Source organism: Abramis brama, assembly GCF_963993115.1.
Source record: "Abramis brama genome assembly, chromosome: 3".
Classification (NCBI taxonomy): domain Eukaryota; kingdom Metazoa; phylum Chordata; class Actinopteri; order Cypriniformes; family Leuciscidae; genus Abramis; species Abramis brama.
Genome location: NC_139965.1, coordinates 11,437,944 through 11,461,474, shown reverse-complemented (window position 1 = coordinate 11,461,474; position 23,531 = coordinate 11,437,944). Strand labels below are relative to the sequence as shown.

At 40.4% G+C, this 23,531-nt stretch overlaps 3 protein-coding genes across 6 annotated transcripts in view; all 3 read right to left on the bottom strand.

Moving 5' to 3' along the window:
- Window positions 1-4,551, bottom strand: part of actn3b (actinin alpha 3b) — a 41,656-nt gene extending 37,105 nt beyond the window's left edge. The window contains exon 1 of the mRNA XM_084107534.1: window positions 4,023-4,551. Coding sequence (XP_083963660.1) covers window positions 4,023-4,154 — 132 coding nt within the window. The 5' untranslated portion in view covers window positions 4,155-4,551. The remainder of the gene's footprint in view (window positions 1-4,022) is intronic.
- Window positions 4,552-4,947: 396 nt separating this feature from the next.
- rbm14b (RNA binding motif protein 14b) lies at window positions 4,948-14,501 on the bottom strand. Of its 3 annotated transcripts, none has more exons than XM_084107536.1 (7): window positions 14,383-14,482; window positions 12,344-12,696; window positions 10,514-11,516; window positions 9,460-9,678; window positions 7,581-7,660; window positions 7,087-7,184; window positions 4,948-5,586 (listed from the first exon to the last, which is right to left on the bottom strand). In XM_084107536.1, exons 2-5 carry the CDS (start codon window positions 12,690-12,692, stop codon window positions 7,651-7,653), a joined length of 1,581 nt encoding a protein of 526 aa, XP_083963662.1. In that variant the 5' UTR covers window positions 12,693-12,696; window positions 14,383-14,482; the 3' UTR covers window positions 4,948-5,586; window positions 7,087-7,184; window positions 7,581-7,650. The 3 variants fall into 3 exon arrangements, with proteins under 3 accessions (XP_083963662.1, XP_083963663.1, XP_083963661.1); XM_084107537.1 differs by having other exon boundaries at window positions 9,514-9,678; XM_084107535.1 differs by lacking the exons at window positions 4,948-5,586; window positions 7,087-7,184; window positions 7,581-7,660 and having other exon boundaries at window positions 7,769-9,678; window positions 14,383-14,501.
- A 378-nt stretch (window positions 14,502-14,879) lies between these two features.
- On the bottom strand, window positions 14,880-23,466 carry ccs (copper chaperone for superoxide dismutase). Of its 2 annotated transcripts, none has more exons than XM_084107541.1 (8): window positions 23,403-23,466; window positions 20,930-21,002; window positions 20,701-20,838; window positions 19,238-19,412; window positions 18,957-19,017; window positions 16,797-16,874; window positions 16,401-16,504; window positions 14,880-15,590 (listed from the first exon to the last, which is right to left on the bottom strand). In XM_084107541.1, exons 1-8 carry the CDS (start codon window positions 23,424-23,426, stop codon window positions 15,437-15,439), a joined length of 807 nt encoding a protein of 268 aa, XP_083963667.1. In that variant the 5' UTR covers window positions 23,427-23,466; the 3' UTR covers window positions 14,880-15,436. The 2 variants fall into 2 exon arrangements, with proteins under 2 accessions (XP_083963667.1, XP_083963666.1); XM_084107540.1 differs by having other exon boundaries at window positions 14,880-15,611; window positions 23,403-23,463.
- Window positions 23,467-23,531: the final 65 nt, after the last annotated feature.

Below are 23,531 nucleotides of genomic sequence, written 5' to 3'. Positions count from 1 at the left end.
AAAATACAATGAGAGTCATTGCAAATTTAACCCACTAACAGTTTTTAAAAGACTTAAGAGGAGAAATGAAAAACAAAATAAGGGATCACCACAACACTCTTTGGGGAATGGGGTGTAAAAAAAATTGTGTATTGTGATTGTCAAAACAGTTTAGTAACTAAACTGAATTTTATTAGGTTTAGTGACAACATGTTACAATGTTTACATGGTTCAATTTCTGGTAAGCTACGCTTTTTTATTATTTCAATTCAATTCAATGATTGTGATTTGATTTAATATTGACTCATTTGGATAAATATTAGGTAGGCTACACAAGATAGGCATTCATTTTTCTCAAGAAAAAAACAACTAATGCTGTAAACATACAGAGAGCCCTATCAGCTGGCAGTATTATTTAAGGTTAAAAATAACACAAATTAAATATAATGCGTTTTTTTTATTATAATAACAACTTTATTTAATGATATAAGTAAAAATATAATAAATATGCAATATAGTACACATATTTAGCAAAATAATCTCTATAGCTCTTTTTTTCTAGCCAACTAACGCGCTATAGCCTATATTATGGTCATTAAATGGCTTTCCTGAGGTAAATGTTATGTGACAATTGTTCTCCAGCTGTTTTATTGACCCCTTTGTTTGATTGATTGGTCGATATGTATGAGGAATATACATTTCGGTAAGTTGTACTGTATCTTTCAACAGTGTTCATTCGTGTTTTAATGTTATTTACTATCAGCTAGAGATGATCGGTTCACTTGCCGATCTGTCGCGTCACATTTACAAGCGCCAACACGGTATTTATTGTCTGAATTTCGTAATGAAAGTGACAGAATCTGAGAGCTGAGATTTTTTTTTATATCATAAGTAACCTGTTCTGTCTAGTCTGTCGGTCTCCGTGTCCTCTTTGCTTCGCGATTTTTCTGTGCGTGAGAAAATGGATGTGTGAAAAGTGTCAATTGCGTGAGTCTCAGTTTAGCAATAGCTAAAAATCACATTAGCCACATTAGCAATAGCTAGCTACAGCCAGCAACAACAAACTGTCGTCTTAAAACTTAGATTTCATTTAAATGTTGTAAAAAACATTCTACTTTTATAATCCGCTATGGGAGATTTCCCATAACTGTATGTCCCTCTAGATGGCAGCAAAGACGCTTCTCTCGGATTCTTTCACTGATGGATGCTATTTCAGAGCTGCTGTTAGGATACCGGGCAGTGTGATGTCAGCTATTTAAAGCCAGATTGTGAGAGAATTTAAATACAGAATTTACTAGTCAACAGCAGAACGACGCTTAGAAACAATTTGTCTATTTTCTGCTGCCTTTTGACAGATATCAGATGAAACAGCATGTTGACAATCGCTGTATTACTGGGGCTTCTGATATGTGCGCTAGAACAGGTGCAGAACCCCCACCCCCACACAACCCCCATATTCGTTTCATTGCAAAATGATGCACTTTCTATATTTACGCCGTGATATCAGCTCCTTATGCTGATCCTACATGCCTGAGGATGTTTTAAAGACCCTCTGCCATGGACTCAAGTCTTAAACCCATCTAATAGGCTGAACTGAAGCTTTTCTTCACTGCAATAACATCAAGTTAAAAGTTAAAATCTTTTTTTATAACCTTACTGTAATGAGACTCAATTGCATAATTTAATCAGCTAATTTTTTTAAAAACATTTATATAGGCTACTTCTATAAAGAGTAAAAAAAGTTACATCATCCAGGGGGCGCTAGTGGGCATGTTATTATCTCCACAAGAGAAATAAAATATCTTGACTGAATTGCAAAAAGTGACTCTTAAAGGGGTAGTTCACCCAAAAATAATCCATATGAATTAAACGGTTTAGTCCAAACTTTCTGAAGAGACTTTATTGCTTCATGTGATGAACAACATTTTTTTTAGGCTTTAATTCATCAACTCACACATAACTTGTGGTAAACCGAAGCTCAAACACGTTTGCTTGACATATGAGAACCAATGAGGTTCATTCTCGTGTTACACAATGTTTATATGTGAATAGAAGCCTAAATTCAATCTGTTCATCATATAAAGCAATCGAGTCTCTTAAGAAAATTTGGACTAAACCACTAAATTCATATGGATTCGTTTTACTCTCTTTAACTTTTTGAGGTGACAAAGTTTCAGTTGCATATCTGTCAACGGATGGACAGAAAGCTCTCGGGATTTCATCTAAAAGATTTTCATTTGTGTTCCGAAGATGCAGGAAAGTCTTACGGGATTGGAACGACATGAGGGTGAGTAAATAATAACAGAATTAAAATTTGTGTTGAACTACCCCTTTAAAATACCCTTAGTTGAGGGACAGAAAACAAGTACTGACACATGTAGTCCATTGATTACTTCAGGTCTGAGGTGATGGCTATGCTACACCACCGTGGGCACCTTGAAAATGTGCTCTATTAAAATAGTGACAACTGACATGGTGCTGTTTTTGAGAGCTGTTGGATAAAGAGGGAGCAACTGCACAGGCAAAAGGAGCTCAGAAAAGACAGCCTTAAGAATGGAGGGAGCGAAGGAGGAATACGGGAGATGGGGCGGCAAGGTTCAGGAGTATTTTTAGGGCATGTTTATTCACAGACTGAAATGAACCCTCCTTGCACTTCTCTTGCTCGCACACCATCTGTTGAAGTCTTTCAGCTTTGTCAGGTCTAGCCAACATCCCACAAGTGTTGGTGAGACACCTTTATTGAGAGTACTGCACATGCAATTGCTTTTTCTACATTATTATCAAGGTCTTTTCTTGCAAAAACATTTCTTCAATAAAATATTTAAAGACAGTTAAGAATAATTGCCATGGCCTTATAAAAACACATCGCCAGTAGTGACCATATTTAAAAAATATAATAAAAAAATCTCCCACTATAAGAATAAGTAAAGCATCTGAAAATAAGGTAACTTGTGAATTAAAAGTGTCTATGAATTTCTGTCTTAACAAACGTATCCGTGCCTGACACCACAAATTTGTGATTTGCAGAGATCAATCAGTGTTTCTTGGCTGACGTCACCTCAGACCGTGGCACGAGCTCCCATGACGGCTATTAAACGTCACCTGTCATTTCTGTCAGCCAGATGATCTTCAAAAACTTCATCTACTTAACTTCTCTACCTTCACACACAAAGGACGGGGTCACAATAAAGAGCGACGATTTAATCGTTTAAGGCACAGGTAGGTTTAAAAAGACCGTGTTTCCACAGAATGCGTTAAAGTTACGCGCGCTTTTCTGTGAGGTGAATTTACAACTTTTTAAAAATTAAACGAATGACGGGGTCCATGTTCGTTATTGCGATTATGAACACGGGTTTATAGACTCATAAAAAAACACGAAGACCGAATAAAATTAGCAACAAACTGAATGAGGAGGGCGGGGATGTGGTAAGACAACACTGAGGAAAACTGCGAATGAAACCAACAGCTGCACATCATGTAAACTCGCTTGTCAGGTCGAATCGATGTTAAATGTTCTTAAATCGTATGTAAGTGTTGTACAGTAAGTTTAGTAGGCTACCATATTTACTTCAAATTTGACACGGTAATCATAGTCACTACATGTATTCTTACTATGGCAAAATAAATAAAACATAATAGGCTAAATGAATACAGGATTTCCTCAAGGCAATTTAGTAAACCTTTCAGCATCTTCATTATTTTGAGACCATATTATTAACAATTACTGTACTGACAGCATTTTAGCAAAAGCTGGTTACCACAATTAGAAATATAATAAGGTATAGCCTAATAAAGATATGGCTTTAATTTACACCAAAATTACTACACATATTGCTACTATAAAATCATACAATGATACAAACGGTGTGATACACAAATTTTGTGATTTATTAATTTTCAATATATAAAAGATAACTTGTATTTTGATGGAATCTACGGTTACCATGGTAGTAAAGTTATACAAATGGTAAATACAAAAAAAATCCCCCTCATTGTGAATTGATCATGTTTCAGTGATTTTCAGGACATTCCCATGAACATACCTTCCTCTGCTGTTTCTCCCAGGCAGGGTCCAGCAGAAGGTCCCTGTCCCAGGTGTCCTCCTGAATCATGTACTCTTCCGTAGTCATGTAGGTGTTGTTATACTGCACCTGTGTCTCAACAATAGTCGCCATCTTTTACTCTTATCCCTCTAACCCCTAATATTAGAAGTTATGTCCCTTGAGCCTTAGGTTGTAAACTAACAATCCTGTCCGTGCGTTAGAGGAGAAACCCCCGCTCAGTGTGTACTTGTATGACCGTGGAGGAAGAGGCCAGACTCCACTCGTCTGAGGTGCCTTTGTGGAGGTGCGAGCAGAACTTCTGCTGCCCAGTGCTACTATCCTGGTCAAAAGTAGCACACGTGACTGCACCCCAATAAATAAGAGAACTAGTCGAGTGGGTGTCGGGTTATGCTACCTAAAAGGTGTGAGAGGCGGGACACACTGTGCACTGGGACCAATTACTGGAGGCTCTTTTAGTGAAGGGCAGGGAAAGACCTCACACACGCCTACTGGTGCCCTCCACTTTGCTAAGAACACCTGTTGTCCTTGGCTTTAGTCTTTATACTTATCCAAGTAACAGTTCTGGGGCCAGTTTAAACGCATCCAGCTAACTATTATGCATTGAAAAAAGGTGCATAAGCCGTTCCCAGGCCTGTTCAGATTGTTTCCCCTGTAATAAAAAGTAATGTCTGTACCTTTGCTATACATTAATTACTATACACAGTTGTGCTTCTATCTCATTTAGATCAAACAGAAACAAGTCTAATACGTTAGAAGACCATTTCAAAGGAAAGAATTCTTATTGAAAAACTACTTAAGAAAATAACATTAAGAGATTGTTTTGCAAGCAATCATGTACTTCCTAAACAAGAAAACTAAATCATTCTTAACAATAATGACAAGTAAATGAGCACAACATAACATATGCTGTCGTAGTACTAGTTTATTGCAGTAAGCATGCGATGCCAATCAGTGTTCATGCAGAAGCTGGTGTAGGAGAGTACACTTTACCAGTCGCAAGGTTTTTGCAATATACACACATTAACAAGTCATGCACATATTCATCAGAAGGTGATAAAAACAGTACGACCAGCTCATATCCTATCACCTGCAATAGAAATAATTCTCGTTTCATACATGAGTTATAAAAATCAGTACTGGAGTTTCCTTTACACTCAGTAGGGGTGTCCTTATAAAGGGTTTAAAAAAAGATCCCTAAAAATAAAATGGAAAAACAGGAAAATACTGGAGAATTCTAAAAATAAATGGGACACAAACGCTAGAAGTTGTGTTATTGTTATCGTCCAGTTTGTGCAAGAAGGGTGACGATATCTAGGGAGAAAGTAGACGGAGAGAGCATTCTGTTATCCAAGGAAAATGTGGAGCGTATACCATCTAGAGTCAAAGAGACTTAAGCTGGAAGAGTATGTTGGAGAAGGTGAGGGATTCTTTTGATATTACAGAGCTGAGATCCTGAATGGAAGGTTCTTCTCAAACACCGATAGGTATCTATCTGCCACAGACATCTGTCATCATTAACGAATGCCACAGACATCACAGAAATCTGTCAACCACAAATATCTGCATGTCAAAGATCTTCATACCACTGACATAGGGAGTATCATGGTTACTCTGACTATGAATAACAGATATATCTTATTTCAGGTAATGGACATTTCCTCATCCTCCAGAATAAGATCTAAAATTGAGGTAATCTAGTCCTTATTCCATCGTTTCTACAGGCAAAGGTAAATAGCCACTATGGACTTACTTCCGTAGACACAAAAAGCAATGCAGATGTGTGTGACAATGCATGTGAAGATGCTACATGTCTTGGCATGTTTTGGTATAGGAAAAAAGAATCATCACCTCATGTGGCTGTAAAATCAAGAACAACAGCACCTTCTAGTGAGATAAACCAAACTTAACTATCATGCTCCCTCTGGAGGAAAGGTCCTGTAAGTAGCCCTCAGGCAGCTCAGGTTCAGCAGTGGTCCCCACCCCCCCACCCCATCTAAAGCCACTTGTTTTATTTATACATTCGCCTACCAGGTATGTAATCTAAATCGTACATTCAGCTATTTCAAACACAAACACCATATCAGACTCTCATTTGAACAGGTAACACAATGTACCTTTCAGATTAACATGTTTTTTTAATCTGAAAAAAAAAAAAAAAAAAAAATTGGGGTAAACCCTACCTATTTGGGATGACTTTGCCTACTGTCAATCTAGGAGGCAAAAGCAGAGGTTTATTGTAAGAATGACTTGCTGGGTTTTGACTCAGCAATTTATCAAAGTCAAGCAGTGCCCTCCAAGATAAGGGTTGCCAAGTGTCACTGAGTCCAAATGAGAGTCTTGCGAATAAAATCTTGGCCAGTGCCTCGTGTCTAGTCACAGAGCTTTCGGGGATGCGCTCAAGCAGTGGTTAACACTGAACAAACGTAACAACTGGGGATGCGGCGAGGGCGGCGGTGAGCTGGGCGTTAACGGCGAGACGACTCGAGGAAGCCTGGGGGGGCAGGGGTTAAATCAAATAAACAAACTAAAAAGGCACATGGAAGAGGGCCAGGTGAGGTCGACGATATTGGAGGAACTCTTGAGCAAGGTCCACATCTGCCAAGCCTTCAAGTGACTCACAAGCACTCACCTTTGTCACACACCTTTATCAGCCAGCCTTACGTAAGCCACGGTTATTTAAAGCAGTCTTTAATGCACCGACTAATAATTCCATTCATTCAACCGCTTTTATCCACATTCTCTCCGAAGCTAAACCAACAGATCAATTATTAGAGCACCAAGCACCAAAAGCCATTACCGAGACACACTAACCACCGAAGCAGTAAATAGTCACCCCCGCCGCCACCCCTTTTGCCAGTGACAGATAGTAGTATAACACTGGTGTTTAGAGAAACCCATTGGGTATAGCAATGGTGACGAGAGGTGAGGAATCTACAAGAGGGGTGGGGTGGTGGTGAGGAGAAATACAGCGGATACACGGTCAGGCGCAAACGCTATCGGGGAGGACGACAGGTAGAAAGGGGGCGAGGCGCAGTGCGTTTACCTGAATGGAGTCAGAGAGACCTTCTCGTTCATTGCGAGACGCTAACTTTCTTCCCCCCAAACCAGCACTGCGTATGGTGTCCACAGTTCCTTAGGGACCTAGTTAAGTTGGAACAGTCACATCAGAAAGCGTTTGTTTTTTGAGGGGGGGTGAAACAAGAAAACAAAAAAGAAACATGCACAATGGAAGCAGATGCGAGCGAAGCCTTGTGGGAGATATCTTGAATTACGTACAAATACCAGAAAAGGAATTGTAAAATGGTTTTAAAGTGTGGGTGCCTCCTGACACTCACACATGAACATGTTTTACAGTATGCTTGCGTCATAAAAGCATAGTCATCATCGTGCCACACTCCTGTTAAAGAAGCTGCATGGGACTATGGGTGGTTAAAAAGTACCAAAAGCTGGGCTGAAGATTTTGCTGCTCCTGGGGAAGGGGTTTGGGATGGTGTGTGCAGCTGGGGGGGTATAGAGTGGGGTTGCCCCCAGACTTACCCCATCCATAGTGACAGGGGTGAGATTGGGATCAGTCTCTAGTCCTTTAGCTTCTTTTCGGGGCTCCGATTCATACGAGTCTGGTCGTTTCACAAAGGAAAAACAATCATGAAACATCAAAAGGCAAGAATAGCTAAAGCTCCAAGCAAAAGCTCTCGAGTTTCCTCTGTAAATGATCAGGCAGGCTCTTTATTTTTTGAAGGCGTGTTATAGTCAGTAAAGATCGTGTACAGATCTTTAAGTCTTCTCTTCTGAGAACACTTGTGGCAAAAACAGTTACCGTAAACTACAAACATGAATGTCAATGCAAAACGTTTTCTAAGATCACATTCACACACTGGCATCCTCAGCACGTAGGTGCGAACAGGGGCATGGTAAACAAATGAAATACTGTCACTAAATGAGAGGCAGATGCAAAGAGAGATGGAGAGAGATGCAGTGAGGGTCATCTATGGAGTTGCAGCAGCGAAATGAGCAGGAAGACTGAAAGAAACTGATAGGAATCTCCCAATTTCATTTAATCCCAAATCACAGCACCACAGAAAATACAGCACTTTCGTGTAGCCTTAATCCAGTTTCACATTTTAAGACTACAGATAAAAAAATAGCAAACTTGAATACATTTCACTACTAAGGCATATGAATCATAGGCCACTCATGATTTTGGCGGGTTTTTTTTTTTCTAGAAAAAAGAGAATTTTGGCTATAAACAATCATTGTGGAAAAAAGCCACAAGAAAGAACATTTCGTCTCTCTTATAGCTGTAAACAAAAGTTAAAAATTAAGCAGAGTATTTCTCTTTAAAATGATACGCGAGTCCCTTGTCACTGTTTATAAAAACATGATAGCAATAATAAAAGACACTTACAAAAACAGATTCTACAATGCATCTTGGCAGTTAAGTTGGCGAGCATAGAGATGCTCCCATAAGACAGATCCCAGCTAAGGCCGACTAGCTAAACCTTCCTCTGATTGGCTGCCCATACATCACCATATCTACGGAAGTAGCTACATCAAAGTTGGAGGGGAGAGAAGTCACAGTGTCTTTCAGCTTTCAGGATGGGTGGACAGGGATGGAAGGGTGGGGTTAAAGGTCATCACTAAATTTTCTCCCATCTGAGGTGTAAGGGATGCGTATGTATGTGCGTGTGGGTCGAGGTCGCTTCCCTGTTCACATGTGCCTTCCTGTTGTGTCAACCAATGGAAAGCATACACGCTACACCAGTCCCAGAGAAAAACAAGAAACACACAAAGACATGTGAAATACTTTTCCAACCCTGGTCCTACACTTCACACACCTTTGGAGTAAACATACATTCAACTTATTTAAATGTTCTTGAAATGATCTAACATGTTAACTAAATGAGTGTGTAAACTGGTTCATATAACTATAATAATCAAGCAATATTTAAAAATATCAAGTCCAGTATTCATTCATAGGCTACAAACACTTATTATAAAAGTTAAAAAGCATCATGGCTAGTGCCTAATCTACCCCTCAAAACTAACTGGCTATTAGATTGAAGGTTTCTTTAAACAGACAATGTGTTATATTGGTTTAGTGTGCAGGAATGAGAGCATGCAGTTTCCCTTTTCAAGCCCTGACTACACTGGGTGTGTGTGTGAGATCAGAACCAAGGTTAGAGACTCCAGTCTATAGTTAAAACTGACACAGCCACCGTCTTAAACCCAAGCACACACGTCAAACATACACCTGTGGCTTCTTTCTGACACACACACACTTGCAGCACAAGGAAAGGAGAGGCAGAGAGGACGTGGAGCACACTATCGGAAGGGTGTTTCAGGGGTGTGTAGGGCGAGTTCGGGGCGGCGGAGGAGGGGCTCCTTGTGCGACGGCGGTATCGGCGGTGGCTCATACACGCGAGGTGTTGCCATTGCGATGGCAGGCACGGAGGCGGCGGGCAGGACTGGCCTGAGGGACTCGAGCGTTGCCACCTGCTGAGCCGGGACACCGGGCAAAGCCTGCAGTGCGGACATTGCTGCAAGGTGGTTGGGAGGTGGATACGCATACTGGTATTGTTGGTATTGTTGGTATTGCTGCAGCTGCTGGTACTGCTGGTAGTATTCCGCGTAATACCTGTGAGAAATGGAGGAGAGAAAACACACATGCACATCCACGCAGACAGGAAAAGAGAGACAGAAACCATGCATATACAAACGAATGTATACACCATTAGACAGGGACAGACACAGAAACACATTTACACACATACACACACACACACACATCACTGCCACTGTAAATCGGAACTAAAACAGCCAACATTTTGAAATGTACAAATTTTTGCTGTAATTGTTTGTTATAGCCGCTTTTCCACCGCAGAAACTTTCACCAGGAACTAGGGACTTTGGGGTGGTACTCGGGGTGGTACTCGGTGAGTTTCCACCGCAGGAACCAGGGTCTAAATGAAGTTCCGGGTAAATATTCACAAATATTTCCCGCTCCGAAAATCCCTGCTTGTGAGGTAGTACTTTTTCAAAGTTCAGGAATCTTCAGGACTTGGGCGCTGAATGTCGCATTTTGATTGGTTGACTCCACGCATCATTTTATTTCAATCACCATTTTTTAAAATCTGTTGCGGTGCGTGCAGGAACAGTTGTTTGGATCAAAACAACACTCGAATTAACAATCGAGTTTAAAAAATACGACTGATGGAACGACGACGAGTTTCAGGCTTTATTAAGCTTTAATTCAGAGCGGGAACAGTAAAGTAGCGTGCAGTCCTACGTCACCAGAATAATTTGCGTAATCTTCACGGTACTTTAGACCGCGGTTGAAGCGCAGACAGCAACAGGTCTGGGAAAAAAAAAAAGTTCCTGGGACAGATTTTTCCGGATAATATCGGTGGAAACGCGGCTTATGTGTCTTTAATTGAAATCATTTCAATTAAATAATTTAATTGACAACTCACCTGGCTATAGGGTCGTCCTCCTGTGCGGCGGCTTCCTCTCGACCTGCAGGTGTGGGCAACAAGGCTCTGCGCTTGGCCCTCTGGTACATAAATGGTTTCATAACAGGGTCAGGCAGAAGTGGGGCAGATCTTCTTAGTGGACTCCGGTCCCTCTCGCCAGACTTTGAGCTAGCCTGTTGCTGTTCAGCTAGCACTTGCTGTCCTTGTGCAAAGTAGTGTGCCCTTGCTGCCTCAAAGAAAGCTGCGGTGTCAGCTGCCCCAAGAGCCCCGTAAGCCGGGGACGTGCTGTAGAGAGCCGGTGCTACTGTATAAGCTGGGTTAACAGCAGTACCTCCTGGTACCTCCATGCTCGGCGCTGCAGTTAGAAACACTTGATTTGCCATGGCGGGCGTGTAAACCTGTTGACCGTATGCAGCGGCGGCTGCTGCGGCGGCTGCGACTGCGCCACTCGTCATCTGCCCATAGAAAGCTGGGTTAACGGAGCCATACATCTGTGCGGCAGCTGCGGCAGCACTGTTGTTGAGAGCCTGATTTGCAACTGTCCCACCATAGAGCTGATTGGCAACCGTACCGTACACTTGACTAGCTAGTGCTCCGTAGACGGCGGGTGCCACCGCGGTTCCACCTTCAGCTCTTGCACCAGCAGCTGTAAGTCCAGTCAAAGCAGCATAGGTGGGGTCAAAAGTTGAGGTGTTGTATACCGAATTGTGGACGCTCTGTTGAACCTGTAGCGGGAGGCCGGCAGCGGCGGCAGCGGCAGCTGCTAACACGGCCGCTTGGCTCTGGTACTGCTCCAGGGTGGGCTTCCCAGCTGGGCATTCACCTGCATAGTGACCCTGTTTTCCGCAGCTGACACATGGAATTTTCCCAGTTGGAGCCTGCTTGCTTGGCTGAACTTTGGACAGCTCCACGGAAAGTGGTCGTCCTTTGAAAGAGGTCCCGTGCAAAGCCTCAATAGCCTGCAGCGCATCTTCCTTGTTCTCCATGTGTACAAAAGCATAACCTAATAAAGGAGAAGACAGGAGTGTTATTATTCAGGATTACCCACACTTTAAATCAGGGGAAGCCAACCCAGCTCCTGAAGAGATTCCTTACTACAGACTTCAGTTCCAACCTTGGTAAAAATAACTAAATAAATCACATGAAATGCGATTTTTACAAATTCGTTTCAAGCTACATCCACATGTGGTTTGAAATCCTATTCAAATCCCATTTCTGGGAATCCATTTCAGTCTGACTGCTCTGATCGGATTTTGCGTGGTTTATGTGACTCTCACGCCACGTAAAATGTAAACATCAGACATTGTAATAGGAAACACGCTGAAAGTTGCTGCCAAAACAATGCTGTGTTGTTGCAGTGTCGGACGAGCAGAAAATGACAATATAACGGAGACATATTTTGCCATAAAAAATAAAATAAAAAATAGACGAATACTCCAGTGCACAGCTACACATTTCCATGTTGTAAGATTTAAATAAGACAACATCTCTGTTGCAAACCCCTCCATGTTGCGGTTGTTGTTGTTTTTGGCGTATGCCTACCAACACAACGTCATTGTCATAGAAATCAATGCAGATATTCCTGAAAACTAAAGTCAAACACAAATCGGATCTGAACAGTTGCGATACACAATGTGGATATCTATCATTTTAGATCAGATTCCAATCGGAAACACAAATAATCGGATTTGGACTGACAGTGTGAACGTAGCCTTTAAAGTAGTCCTGAGCACCTCAGCTGCGTTTGATTAGGGTTGTAGCTGAACTCTGAAGGATAGTAGCCCTCCATGAGCAGGGTTGGGGGTTGGGGTTTTGCAACTACTCTCTTACCTTTCACTTTATCACACTCCAAAACTTTCCCAAAGGTCTGAAACAGCTCCTGGAGGTCTTCTGTGGTGCACATACTACTCAGATTACCCACAAACACCTTCGTCGAGTGAAGTGGGCGTCCTCTGGACTCTTCGACCACGAGGTTACGACCTTTGAACTCTCGGCCATTGAGCTCCCGAATGGCACGTTCAGCAGCGCCCTCTCCTTGAAGGTGTACGAAAGCAAACTGCCTCAAAACGCTACAGCTAACAACCTGGCCGTATGACTCAAAGATGGCTGACAGTTCTTCTTGCGTGGTATCCAGGGCCAGATTCCCTACGAAGAGCTTAACCGTGTGGCCCTTATCCATTGTGCTGAAATGAGTAAAAGACAATTTTGACACATCAGACAAGGACATAAAAGCATGTGTAAGTACAATTTGAAAAGTGAGGGGTAAGTATCCCCTTACAAAATGGGACAGTGACGACATTAGATATGAATTATTATTCCATTCACAGTCTTATAGCACTCTCTGAAATAAATACCATGATGTTTGTGATCGTGAATGATTGTCATACTCAAGTGCTTTATACCATACCAAGGTAATTCTATGGTAATTATGGATGAAAACGAGTATGAAAATTTTGGCCGATACAATACCGAACAATTCTTTATATTTGACAACCGATAACTGATATATTGGCCAAAAAATCTATGCAAATGTTTATATAAATTTTGAGAGCCTGATAACAAAAACTCTTACCCTTAAATCCATGTCCCAAGCACACAATTATAATGATGTTCTCTTATGTAGCCTAGGCTATATGACCGACTTGCTTAAGTTAAGTTTAAGTTAAATTAAGTTTGCATGTTGCACTTAACTGTATTTTCCTTTTTGAAGTGATTCCTATCATATTTCAAGCCATTCAAAAACATAATGGTGAACAGCCGAAGTGTCTCAGCTGATGAAAATAATACATTTTTATCGGCTTTAAGATAATTGGCCAAATTTTCTTATCAGGCCGATAACAATAATATAAAAAATGGATATTTATAAGCCGATACCGATATGGTGGCCGATATATTGTGCATTCCTAATGGTAATACCATGGTTTTCATACATGTCCCCAAAACAACAACAACATATCGTTTTGTACCTTAATGTTAGTATTATTTCCCATTAATTGGGGAAAACTTGTATAGATTTATACAGGTGGGGAGAGGGTCCTTAGTGAAAACAACATCATGTGTTAATTCGATGTTGTTTGCGTGACAAAAGTAACAGATGACACCATGTTTGTCATAATATCTTAAAAAATACATTTCACAATTAAATTGAGTCCTAACACATTATCAACATAACATTATCCAGCACACACAAAACAATGAAATATATCGATGAAACATTTATTCAGCATTTAATGAAAATAATGTGTTGCTGTTGCAGTTGCAGTCACAAAGCCACAGTAATCTGGTGACGCAGAGTAAACACGTCCACTTCCTCAATCTAACAGCTCACGGAACAAACAGACACACACGCACACACACACAATCACACTAAAGGATAACTGTTTTGTTCTAACTCTGACACATCCTTCAAACCCATTTTTAAATGTATAAATGTGTGAGAAACGCTGACTCGCTGTTCTCTTTATAGCGCTCCGGCGTCAACAACACGAGTAGCGCGTGTCGACTGATTTACTGAATGTAACATTTCTGACACCAGATGTTTACAAAACACTCACAATCTCTTCCGTCATCAACACCACAAATGTCGGCGATGCAACTACATAGTTTTATATTTTCATTGTAAATTATTGCGTGCATTTTTCTATCATTCTTTCCAAAATAAATCTCTAGATGACTCATTTAGGGAGGATTTTTTTGGAGTGTCCCCGCGCCCCCAAAACCCTTTGCGTTTCTCTATAAATCACACCGAGAGCTCGGCTACATCATTCCGTGTTTCATTGGCAATCGTGGTCTATTGGTTCTATATGATGAATTATGGAATTGCTTAAAACATAAACAAATATAGAGAGGAAAAAAATCTTCCATCTTACCTAAGCAGTGCGGGGTTTCAAAATGGTCGGTCCACTTCCGTTCTTTAGAAACGCTCTCATTCTTCAGCAGAGGACTGAGTGAGCGCGTGCTGATGCATTCACACACACACTCTGCGCGTGCATCTCCATTGCATGCACACGATGCATCATTTTTGTGTTTTCATTGTAAACAGGAATTTAACAAAACTTTACTCAAAGCAAGCAGAGACCTTGCACTAAAGTATTTTAAATGCACCAACCACAGAATTCTTTAAATCATAGATTTGTTGCTGGTTTCAGTTTTGTTAAATTCTCTGAATCTGATATGCATGCACTGTAAGCAACTTTGGATTGTTTTTTCATAAATAAGAATACAGTCAGTTTTTTTTATACCACAATAAATTAATGATTTGGGCTTATTTTGGGCAAAACAGATGCTTGTTTTTTATTGGGATCAAATATGTAAAAGACAAAAAAAAAAATCACAGCACTAATGTCCGTTTTTGTTAGTGGGAACATTATTAAATGTGCTTTATATATTTGTTTTATTTTTCTTTATCTGTACAACAATAGTAAAAAAAACAAAAAACATTACAAACAATACAACAATTAATAGATTACGACACTTTAGGTCAGTTAGCCTAGGAAGTTCATTTTAAAGTGATTATTACAGAAGTGCTGAAGATTTTTTTGAAAATGCTTACAAATCGCCCCCATTGAAACACATTTAAGTTTTTTTAATCACTCATTGTATAAAAATATTTATTAAACTTTTTTTTCTAAGTTTACACTTTGATTTTGAAGTTCCAGCAGCTGTGTGTAAAATCAGACAAACTAAAGCATAACGGAATGAATTATAACTATGAAGTTCAGCTATATATCCACATCATCTACATCATTACACATGGTTTGATTTCTGTATTTGTGGCATCAGAATCTCATCTCAACCTGAACATACATTCACGACAGTTTCAGACAGGCACGTTTTTGGTCTCTTATCTGGTTCCTTCCACACATCTGTGCTTGATGTCCATCTGTATTCCTTGACGTGTGTGAAGGTCGCATGCTCGACCCATTACAGATGAGCCGCCGGCGCGTCAGTGACTCTCCGTCCTCTCCCAGCGATGGGCCGATCTCTCTCCTCCCACAGGGTCACACCATCACAGGCACAAATCTGTTTAGGGTTCTGAAACAAGCCGGCCGATCGAGCAATGATTCCACATGCCAGCCTGAGAGAGAGAGAGCGGACACTAAGCAAACACACACACAGTCCACTGAAGAACATGACAAACATGCGCATTAGCTCCGCACAGAGTGGGATTTGATTTCTGCAAGAAATACCTTCACTTAAAGGGATAGTTCACCCAAAAATGAAAATTCTGTCATCATTTACTCACCCTCAAGTTCTTCTGTTGAACACAAAAGAAAAGATTTTTAAGAATAACGGTTGCTGGTCTCAAAGTATGAAGGGGTGGAAATGGGAAATCACATTCCTCAAAATGTCTTTTTGGTGTTCAGGAGAAGAAAGAAACTCATACAGGACTGGAACAACATGAGGGCGAGTAAATGATGACAGAATTTATATTTTTGGGTGAGCTATCCCTTTAAATCAGCTTATAACGACATTAGAAGAAGTGTTTCATCTTTATTTTAAATCTCTGTCATCATGTTTTCTCTGGATAAAAAACTGATTCAGACCCAATGTTAGTTACATTACTAATAAGTCTGACAGTTAAGAGCTGGACATCTTTTTTTTATTTTTTATATTGTCAGTCTATATAGTAAAATCCATGTCAATCAAATGCAATGTAGGTTTCTTACGACATAGGTACATTTCGTATATTCAACTTTATCCACATACATCCAGTACACTTGAGTAAAGTGATTAGATACTATACAGCAAATCTCAACAGTTTGATTGTTTATATCATCGCAAAATGTAAACTATATTATCGCCCAGCTCTATGTATAAAGTTGGATATATACGCACATCCATATATCCAGAAACACGACTGTAAAGCATAAAGATATCAACTGACCTTTCTCCTGAGTTTCCTGTTATTTTGGACAGCGGGTGATTCCCACGGCCCAAATCATCCTCCCCAGAATCCACCACCAGAGATCGACCAATCACGTCCCACACCTGTCACACAGAGAGCCGGAGAAACATGTGACATCATAGCATGGCATAGATGAACACGAGTATACACCGGCTTTGGTAAATCAGTGCATGAATATTTTTAGATGATACTGAATGTTAAAAAAAGGAGGTGTGACCATGAAACAAGGTTAGTGTAATTAACAATAACAGAGACTTTACATAATCTCATATGTGAATCCAAGCACTCTGCCTCAGGGTTCATAAACACACACACACACACCTGGCAGCTCCTCCGAGCCACATGGACTGTGTTTGGAGATCACAGCTTTATTACCTTTATCTGAGAGTCTTCCAGCCGGAATGAAGCTCTTCCATCAGGATCTGCCGTAATGTTTCCCAGATCGCCCACATGCTAGAGAGCACACAGAGTCACAGCGTTAAACACAGATATTTATATTCCTTATTTCATTAGTCGATGTAAATATAAAAATAAAACAATATCATTTTTTTGTTTTTTAAAAAGCAATAGAAAATACAAAATTCTGTTATAGCTTCTTTTAAAGAAAAGAACAATAAATATTATTAGAAAAATTAAAAATATATAATACATTTGTTATTAATACATAAACAATTTAAATATATAATAAATAAAAATATACATTATATATACACTCACCTAAAGGATTATTAGGAACACCTGTTTAATTTCTCATTAATGCAATTATCTAATCAACCAATCACATGGCAGTTGCTTCAATGCATTTAGGGGTGTGGTCCTGGTCAAGACAATCTCCTGAACTCCAAACTGAATGTCAGAATGGGAAAGAAAGGTGATTTAAGCAATTTTGAGCGTGGCATGGTTGTTGGTGCCAGACGGGCTGGTCTGAGTATTTCACAATCTGCTCAGTTACTGGGATTTTCACGCACAACCATTTCTAGGGTTTACAAAGAATGGTGTGAAAAGGGAAAAACATCCAGTATGCGTCAGTCCCGTGGGCGAAAATGCCTTGTTGATGCTAGAGGTCAGAGGAGAATGGGCCGACTGATTCAAGCTGATAGAAGAGCAACTTTGACTGAAATAACCACTCGTTACAACAAAGGTATGCAGCAAAGCATTTGTGAAGCCACAACACGCACAACCTTGAGGCGGATGGGCTACAACAGCAGAAGACCCCACCGGGTACCACTCATCTCCACTACAAATAGGAAAAAGAGGCTACAATTTGCACAAGCTCACCAAAATTGGACAGTTGAAGACTGGAAAAATGTTGCCTGGTCTGATGAGTCTCGATTTCTGTTGAGACATTCAGATGGTGGAGTCAGAATTTGGCGTAAACAGAATGAGAACATGGATCCATCATGCCTTGTTACCACTGTGCAGGCTGGTGGTGGTGGTGTAATGGTGTGGGGGATGTTTTCTTGGCACACTTTAGGCCCCTTAGTGCCAATTGGGCATCGTTTAAATGCCACGGCCTACCTGAGCATTGTTTCTGACCATGTCCATCCCTTTATGACCACCATGTACCCATCCTCTGATGGCTACTTCCAGCAGGATAATGCACCATGTCACAAAGCTCGAATCATTTCAAACTGGTTTCTTGAACATGACAATGAGTTCACTGTACTAAAATGGCCCCCACAGTCACCAGATCTCAACCCAATAGAGCATCTTTGGGATGTGGTGGAACGGGAGCTTCGTGCCCTGGATGTGCATCCCACAAATCTCCATCAACTGCAAGATGCTATCCTATCAGTATGGGCCAACATTTCTAAAGAATGCTTTCAGCACCTTGTTGAATCAATGCCACGTAGAATTAAGGCAGTTCTGAAGGCGAAAGGGGGTCAAACACAGTATTAGTATGGTGTTCCTAATAATCCTTTAGGTGAGTGTATATATACACTTATTTATACATTTATTTACATAAATGTATATAAATAACTAAATAAAATTTGTTATTGCTTTTTTTAAATTATAAACATTCAAAAAAACATTTTTTAAGTATTATTTTTTAACACATTACTTTTTCTACACAGAATTAGCAGTTTAAATATTTATATTTAAATATACAAAAAAAAAATATATATATATATATATATATATATAAATATATATATATATATATATATATATATATATATATATATATATATATATATACACATATCAGATTAGAACCAAATATAAAACACATTACTTATTAATAAATACATTAATAAAATAATAAATCATTTGCTTCTACTACAGTATTACCATAGTTTTAGGACATCTTGAACACCACATAAAATACACCGGGGCTAGTTTTCAACTTCATACACTATATAGTTAAACAACTAAACAAAACAACAACAACAATATTCATTAACTAGAAGGTTTACATAAGGTGTAACAAGTTTAGAATGTGTTCAATAATCTTTTTTCTTGGTGAATAGCATTAGAAATCTCCAAGGCTTTAAGGTCTGTGTGTGTCCAGAAGCTAATATGAAGTAGATGTACCCTGTCTGAGTCCTGAGGAGCTCCATGGGGTTTCCTGAACGGATTGAAGTGATCTCCACAGCTGAAGGACACACAGCACACATATAATCATGATTATCCAGCAGACACTGAGCAGGACAGAGTCAATGCATTCAGATATTCAGATGCGTTTTGTTTCAGGGAAAGGTTTCTAATGAATAACACCTTCTGTTTGACACACGATCACCAGACTGGATGGGTTTCATGCTCCTAAACACAGACTGCCGTGTGATCTAAAGGTGAAAGGTCAAGGGTCGTGATACCTCCTGCAATCCTGTGTGAGGTCGCCGAGCTCGTGCACATGCAGGCCGTGCGCTCCTGGCTTCAGCCCGTCAATCGTCCCGTCAATCAAACAGCGTTCCTGTGACAACTGCAGGAACCGGACCACGCCCTGCACAAGCCCCGCCCCGCTGACCATCGCCACGGCAGCGCCCATGTCTGACAACAACAACACACACAGATAACAAGCATTAGGCCCGTTTCACGCTTGTTCACATCAAGCGGCAACCTTTCAGTCTCTCTCTTGAATCAAACACTGAAGTGACTTAAACTGCAATTCATCGACTGGCCACTAGAGACCGGCTGCAAAAGAGAGTCAATCCCATAAACCCCCATGTTAAAATGCCCAACTTTACAGCAGAAAAAATGTGTTTACAGCCTGGTGCAAAAAGTGGTTTTGGTCTATATAGCTAATTTTGCCCTTCATGAGAACTGTGAGGGGGTGATTTTTTTTTAAATAACTCATCCGTTTAAATTATATTAAGCCATAAAGTTCTGCATAATTAAGGGCGTGGCCACTTGAGTGACAGGTGGATTGCCGCTGATGTCACTACTAGCTGTTTGTCTGCTGTCTGTTAGCGTCACGTCACCTCAGATAATCCGTTTTTGCCAAGGGGGTAATCTTTCAGCCAAAACTGAAGCTTCCCCGGGCGCTGCCATTGATTAGCCGACCCCCACCTGCTGTTAGCATTCCATTGACTCCCATTCATTTTGACGACAGCGAATAACTTTACATCTGAGGCGTTTAAAGACTCCATTTGTCCATTATTTATTTCTAAAGAAACACGACAATGTATAAAAGGCTCCATTACCTTGTAGCTTACGTTATGGCCCCGTAGAAGCCGTTTTTGTAAAAATAGGCTAACGATTGCGTCATAACCACGCAACTCTCTGTCGCACAGTAGAGAGATTACCGTATAGACAGGAGGAGAAGCTCGCGGGCAATCGGGGGGATGTGGAGGCAAAATGACAAAATATTTTAATCAGAATACTTAGCAAAAGTTGCTCCTGCTCCTAGCTCATGGACAGCTCCTACTCACACTCTCCGTCTCTGCAAGTTTCTGAAGGGAATGATTCAGATTTCTCTTGGCACAGCTACTAGAAGACAGACGGGTTGCTCACGTCACATCTACGTCGTCAAGCTCAGTTTGAGTCTGCGCAGTACGCTCAGCCATCAGGAAGTGAGTGCTTCTAATTGACTTCACTTTTCTCCGTTGAATCCAATGGGGTCGCTGTGTCCATTTCTTTTAGTGTCTATGGTTTTTGCCTATTTTCGTTTATCCAGGAGTGACGCGCTGCCAAGATGGCGACGGCCGGCTCCGCCCACTTTGGGCTTCAAAAATGCTCTTCAGAAACCTACGGGTGACGTCACGGACACTACGTCCACATGTTTTTACAGTCTATAGTTCTCATTGTGCTTTGAGACTAACAGTGTTTCTGTTCACACCTGATTCTGAGCTGCCCATTCCCTTCAGCACGGCCCGTCTGCCTGTGCTCTCAATCAGAGTCTGGACCTGTGAAGACGTGAGCGCCGTTTCAACCAGAACCTCCTCCTTACCCAGGTTTATCTGTACCGACTGCACTCCTAAACACACACACACACACACACACACACACACACGAATGAGATAATAGCTCATGACACAGAAAAGTGTTTCATACTGTGCTCGACTCACCCGGTTCTTTCTCCAAAACGCCCTTTACTGCATTAACACAGCTGTCACATGACATCTGCACCGCAAACTCAAGCTGTGCAAAAAGGAAATTAATGTAGATATTTATATTTATTATACAGTAATATACAGTATATTAGTACTGTCAAATCACAATTAATCGCATCTAACATAAAAGTTAATGTGTTTATATATATATATATATATATATATATATATATATATATATATATATATACAGTGAGGAAAATAAGTATTTGAACACCCTGCTATTTTGCAAGTTCTCCCACTTAGAAATCATGGAGGGGTCTGAAATTGTCATCGTAGGTGCATGTCCACTGTAAGAGACATAATCTAAAAAAAAAAAATCCAGAAATCACAATGTATGATTTTTTAACTATTTATTTGTATGATACAGCTGCAAATAAGTATTTGAACACCTGTCTATCAGCTAGAATTCTGACCGTCAAAGACCTGTTAGTCTGCCTTTAAAATGTCCACCTCCACTCCATTTATTATCCTAAATTAGATGCACCTGTTTGAGGTCGTTAGCTGCATAAAGACACCTGTCCACCCCATACAATCAGTAAGAATCCAACTACTAACATGGCCAAGACCAAAGAGCTGTCCAAAGACACTAGAGACAAAATTGTACACCTCCACAAGGCTGGAAAGGGCTACGGGGAAATTGCCAAGCAGCTTGGTGAAAAAAGGTCCACTGTTGGAGCAATCATTAGAAAATGGAAGAAGCTAAACATGACTGTCAATCTCCCTCGGACTGGGGCTCCATGCAAGATCTCACCTCGTGGGGTCTCAATGATCCTAAGAAGGGTGAGAAATCAGCCCAGAACTACACGGGAGGAGCTGGTCAATGACCCGAAAAGAGCTGGTACCACCATTTCCAAGGTTACTGTTGGTAATACACTAAGACGTCATGGTTTGAAATCATGCATGGCACAGAAGGTTCCCCTGCTTAAACCAGCACATGTCAAGGCCCGTCTTAAGTTTGCCAATGACCATTTGGATGATCCAGAGGAGTCATGGGAGAAAGTCATGTGGTCAGATGAGACCAAAATAGAACTTTTTGGTCATAATTCCACTAAACGTGTTTGGAGGAAGAAGAATGATGAGTACCATCCCAAGAACACCATCCCTACTGTGAAGCATGGGGGTGGTAGCATCATGCTTTGGGGGTGTTTTTCTGCACATGGGACAGGGCGACTGCACTGTATTAAGGAGAGGATGACCGGGGCCATGTATTGCGAGATTTTGGGGAACAACCTCCTTCCCTCAGTTAGAGCATTGAAGATGGGTCAAGGCTGGGTGAAGCCGAAGCACAATGACCCGAAGCACACAGCCAGGATAACCAAGGAGTGGCTCTGTAAGAAGCATATCAAGGTTCTGGCGTGGCCTAGCCAGTCTCCAGACCTAAACCCAATAGAGAATCTTTGGAGGGAGCTCAAACTCCGTGTTTCTCAGCGACAGCCCAGAAACCTGACTGATCTAGAGAAGATCTGTGTGGAGCAGTGGGCCAAAATCCCTCCTGCAGTGTGTGCAAACCTGGTGAAAAACTACAGGAAACGTTTGACCTCTGTAATTGCAAACAAAGGCTACTGTACCAAATATTAACATTGATTTTCTCAGGTGTTCAAATACTTATTTGCAGCTGTATCATACAAATAAATAGTTAAAAAATCATACATTGTGATTTCTGGATTTTTTTTTTAGATTATGTCTCTCACAGTGGACATGCACCTACGATGACAATTTCAGACCCCTCCATGATTTCCAAGTGGGAGAACTTGCAAAATAGCAGGGTGTTCAAATACTTATTTTCCTCACTGTATATATATATATATATATATATACACACACACACACACACACACACATATATATATATATATATATATATAAACACACACACACACGTTATATAAACACAAACTTTTATGTTAGATGCAATTTATTGCGCTTAATCGATCTGACTATCATTCTGATAATGCACTAATATAGCATGAATGGTAACTTGGTGGTACGAAGGTAACGAAGCATGGATGAGTTTTGTATGACGTTTAGCATGTCACAGTGCAGAATACTGTCATGTCAGACATTAAAAATCATAATTACGTCTAATATTCCTGAATGTGTTTGGCAGTTTCATAAGTCGAAATAAAAATAAAGTATACGAAGACTACAACAGCATGTAAAAACGAAGAGGTAAATAACTGTGCAAGCCATCAAAGATAACACGTTATGGAAACTGTGCTGATCGTTATGATAAAATCATTAATATGAACGTAAATTTGACTTGACAGAAAGACGTTATTATACAGTTGGCCTGCTGATATTCTTATTTTTTAAATAATTTCAATTTAACATAACTTCATATTTAATAAATGTAATTAAAGACCTAAATAATTGTGATTACAGTATTTATTTTCAAAATAATTATTCTTAAAGTCATTATTCTCACCTTCGCTGTTCTGTTTGTGTCCATCTCTGGTTCGCACGCTGATAATGACGTACGCGGAAGTTCCGCGTTCAGAAAACGTAATAAAATAAAAGTCCTAGTAAGGAAAGACAAAATGCCAATAACACAATA

Bases quoted from the DNA above. Each gene is read 5' to 3' on its own strand.
- rbm14b (XM_084107535.1), bottom strand. From the start codon at position 12,692: ATGGATAAGGGCCACACGGTTAAGCTCTTCGTAGGGAATCTGGCCCTG. The intron at 11,517-12,343 runs GTAAGAGAGTAG...CTCCTTTATTAG, and splicing joins GGAGTGTGATAAAGTGAAAG to GTTATGCTTTTGTACACATG. The intron at 9,679-10,513 runs GTGAGTTGTCAA...CATTTCTCACAG, and splicing joins GAGGACGACCCTATAGCCAG to GTATTACGCGGAATACTACC.
- ccs (XM_084107540.1), bottom strand. From the start codon at position 23,426: ATGGACACAAACAGAACAGCGAAG. The intron at 21,003-23,402 runs GTGAGAATAATG...CTTTTTGCACAG, and splicing joins ACACAAACAGAACAGCGAAG to CTTGAGTTTGCGGTGCAGAT. The intron at 16,505-16,796 runs GTAATAAAGCTG...TCTGTGTGACAG, and splicing joins TGGAAGACTCTCAGATAAAG to GTGTGGGACGTGATTGGTCG.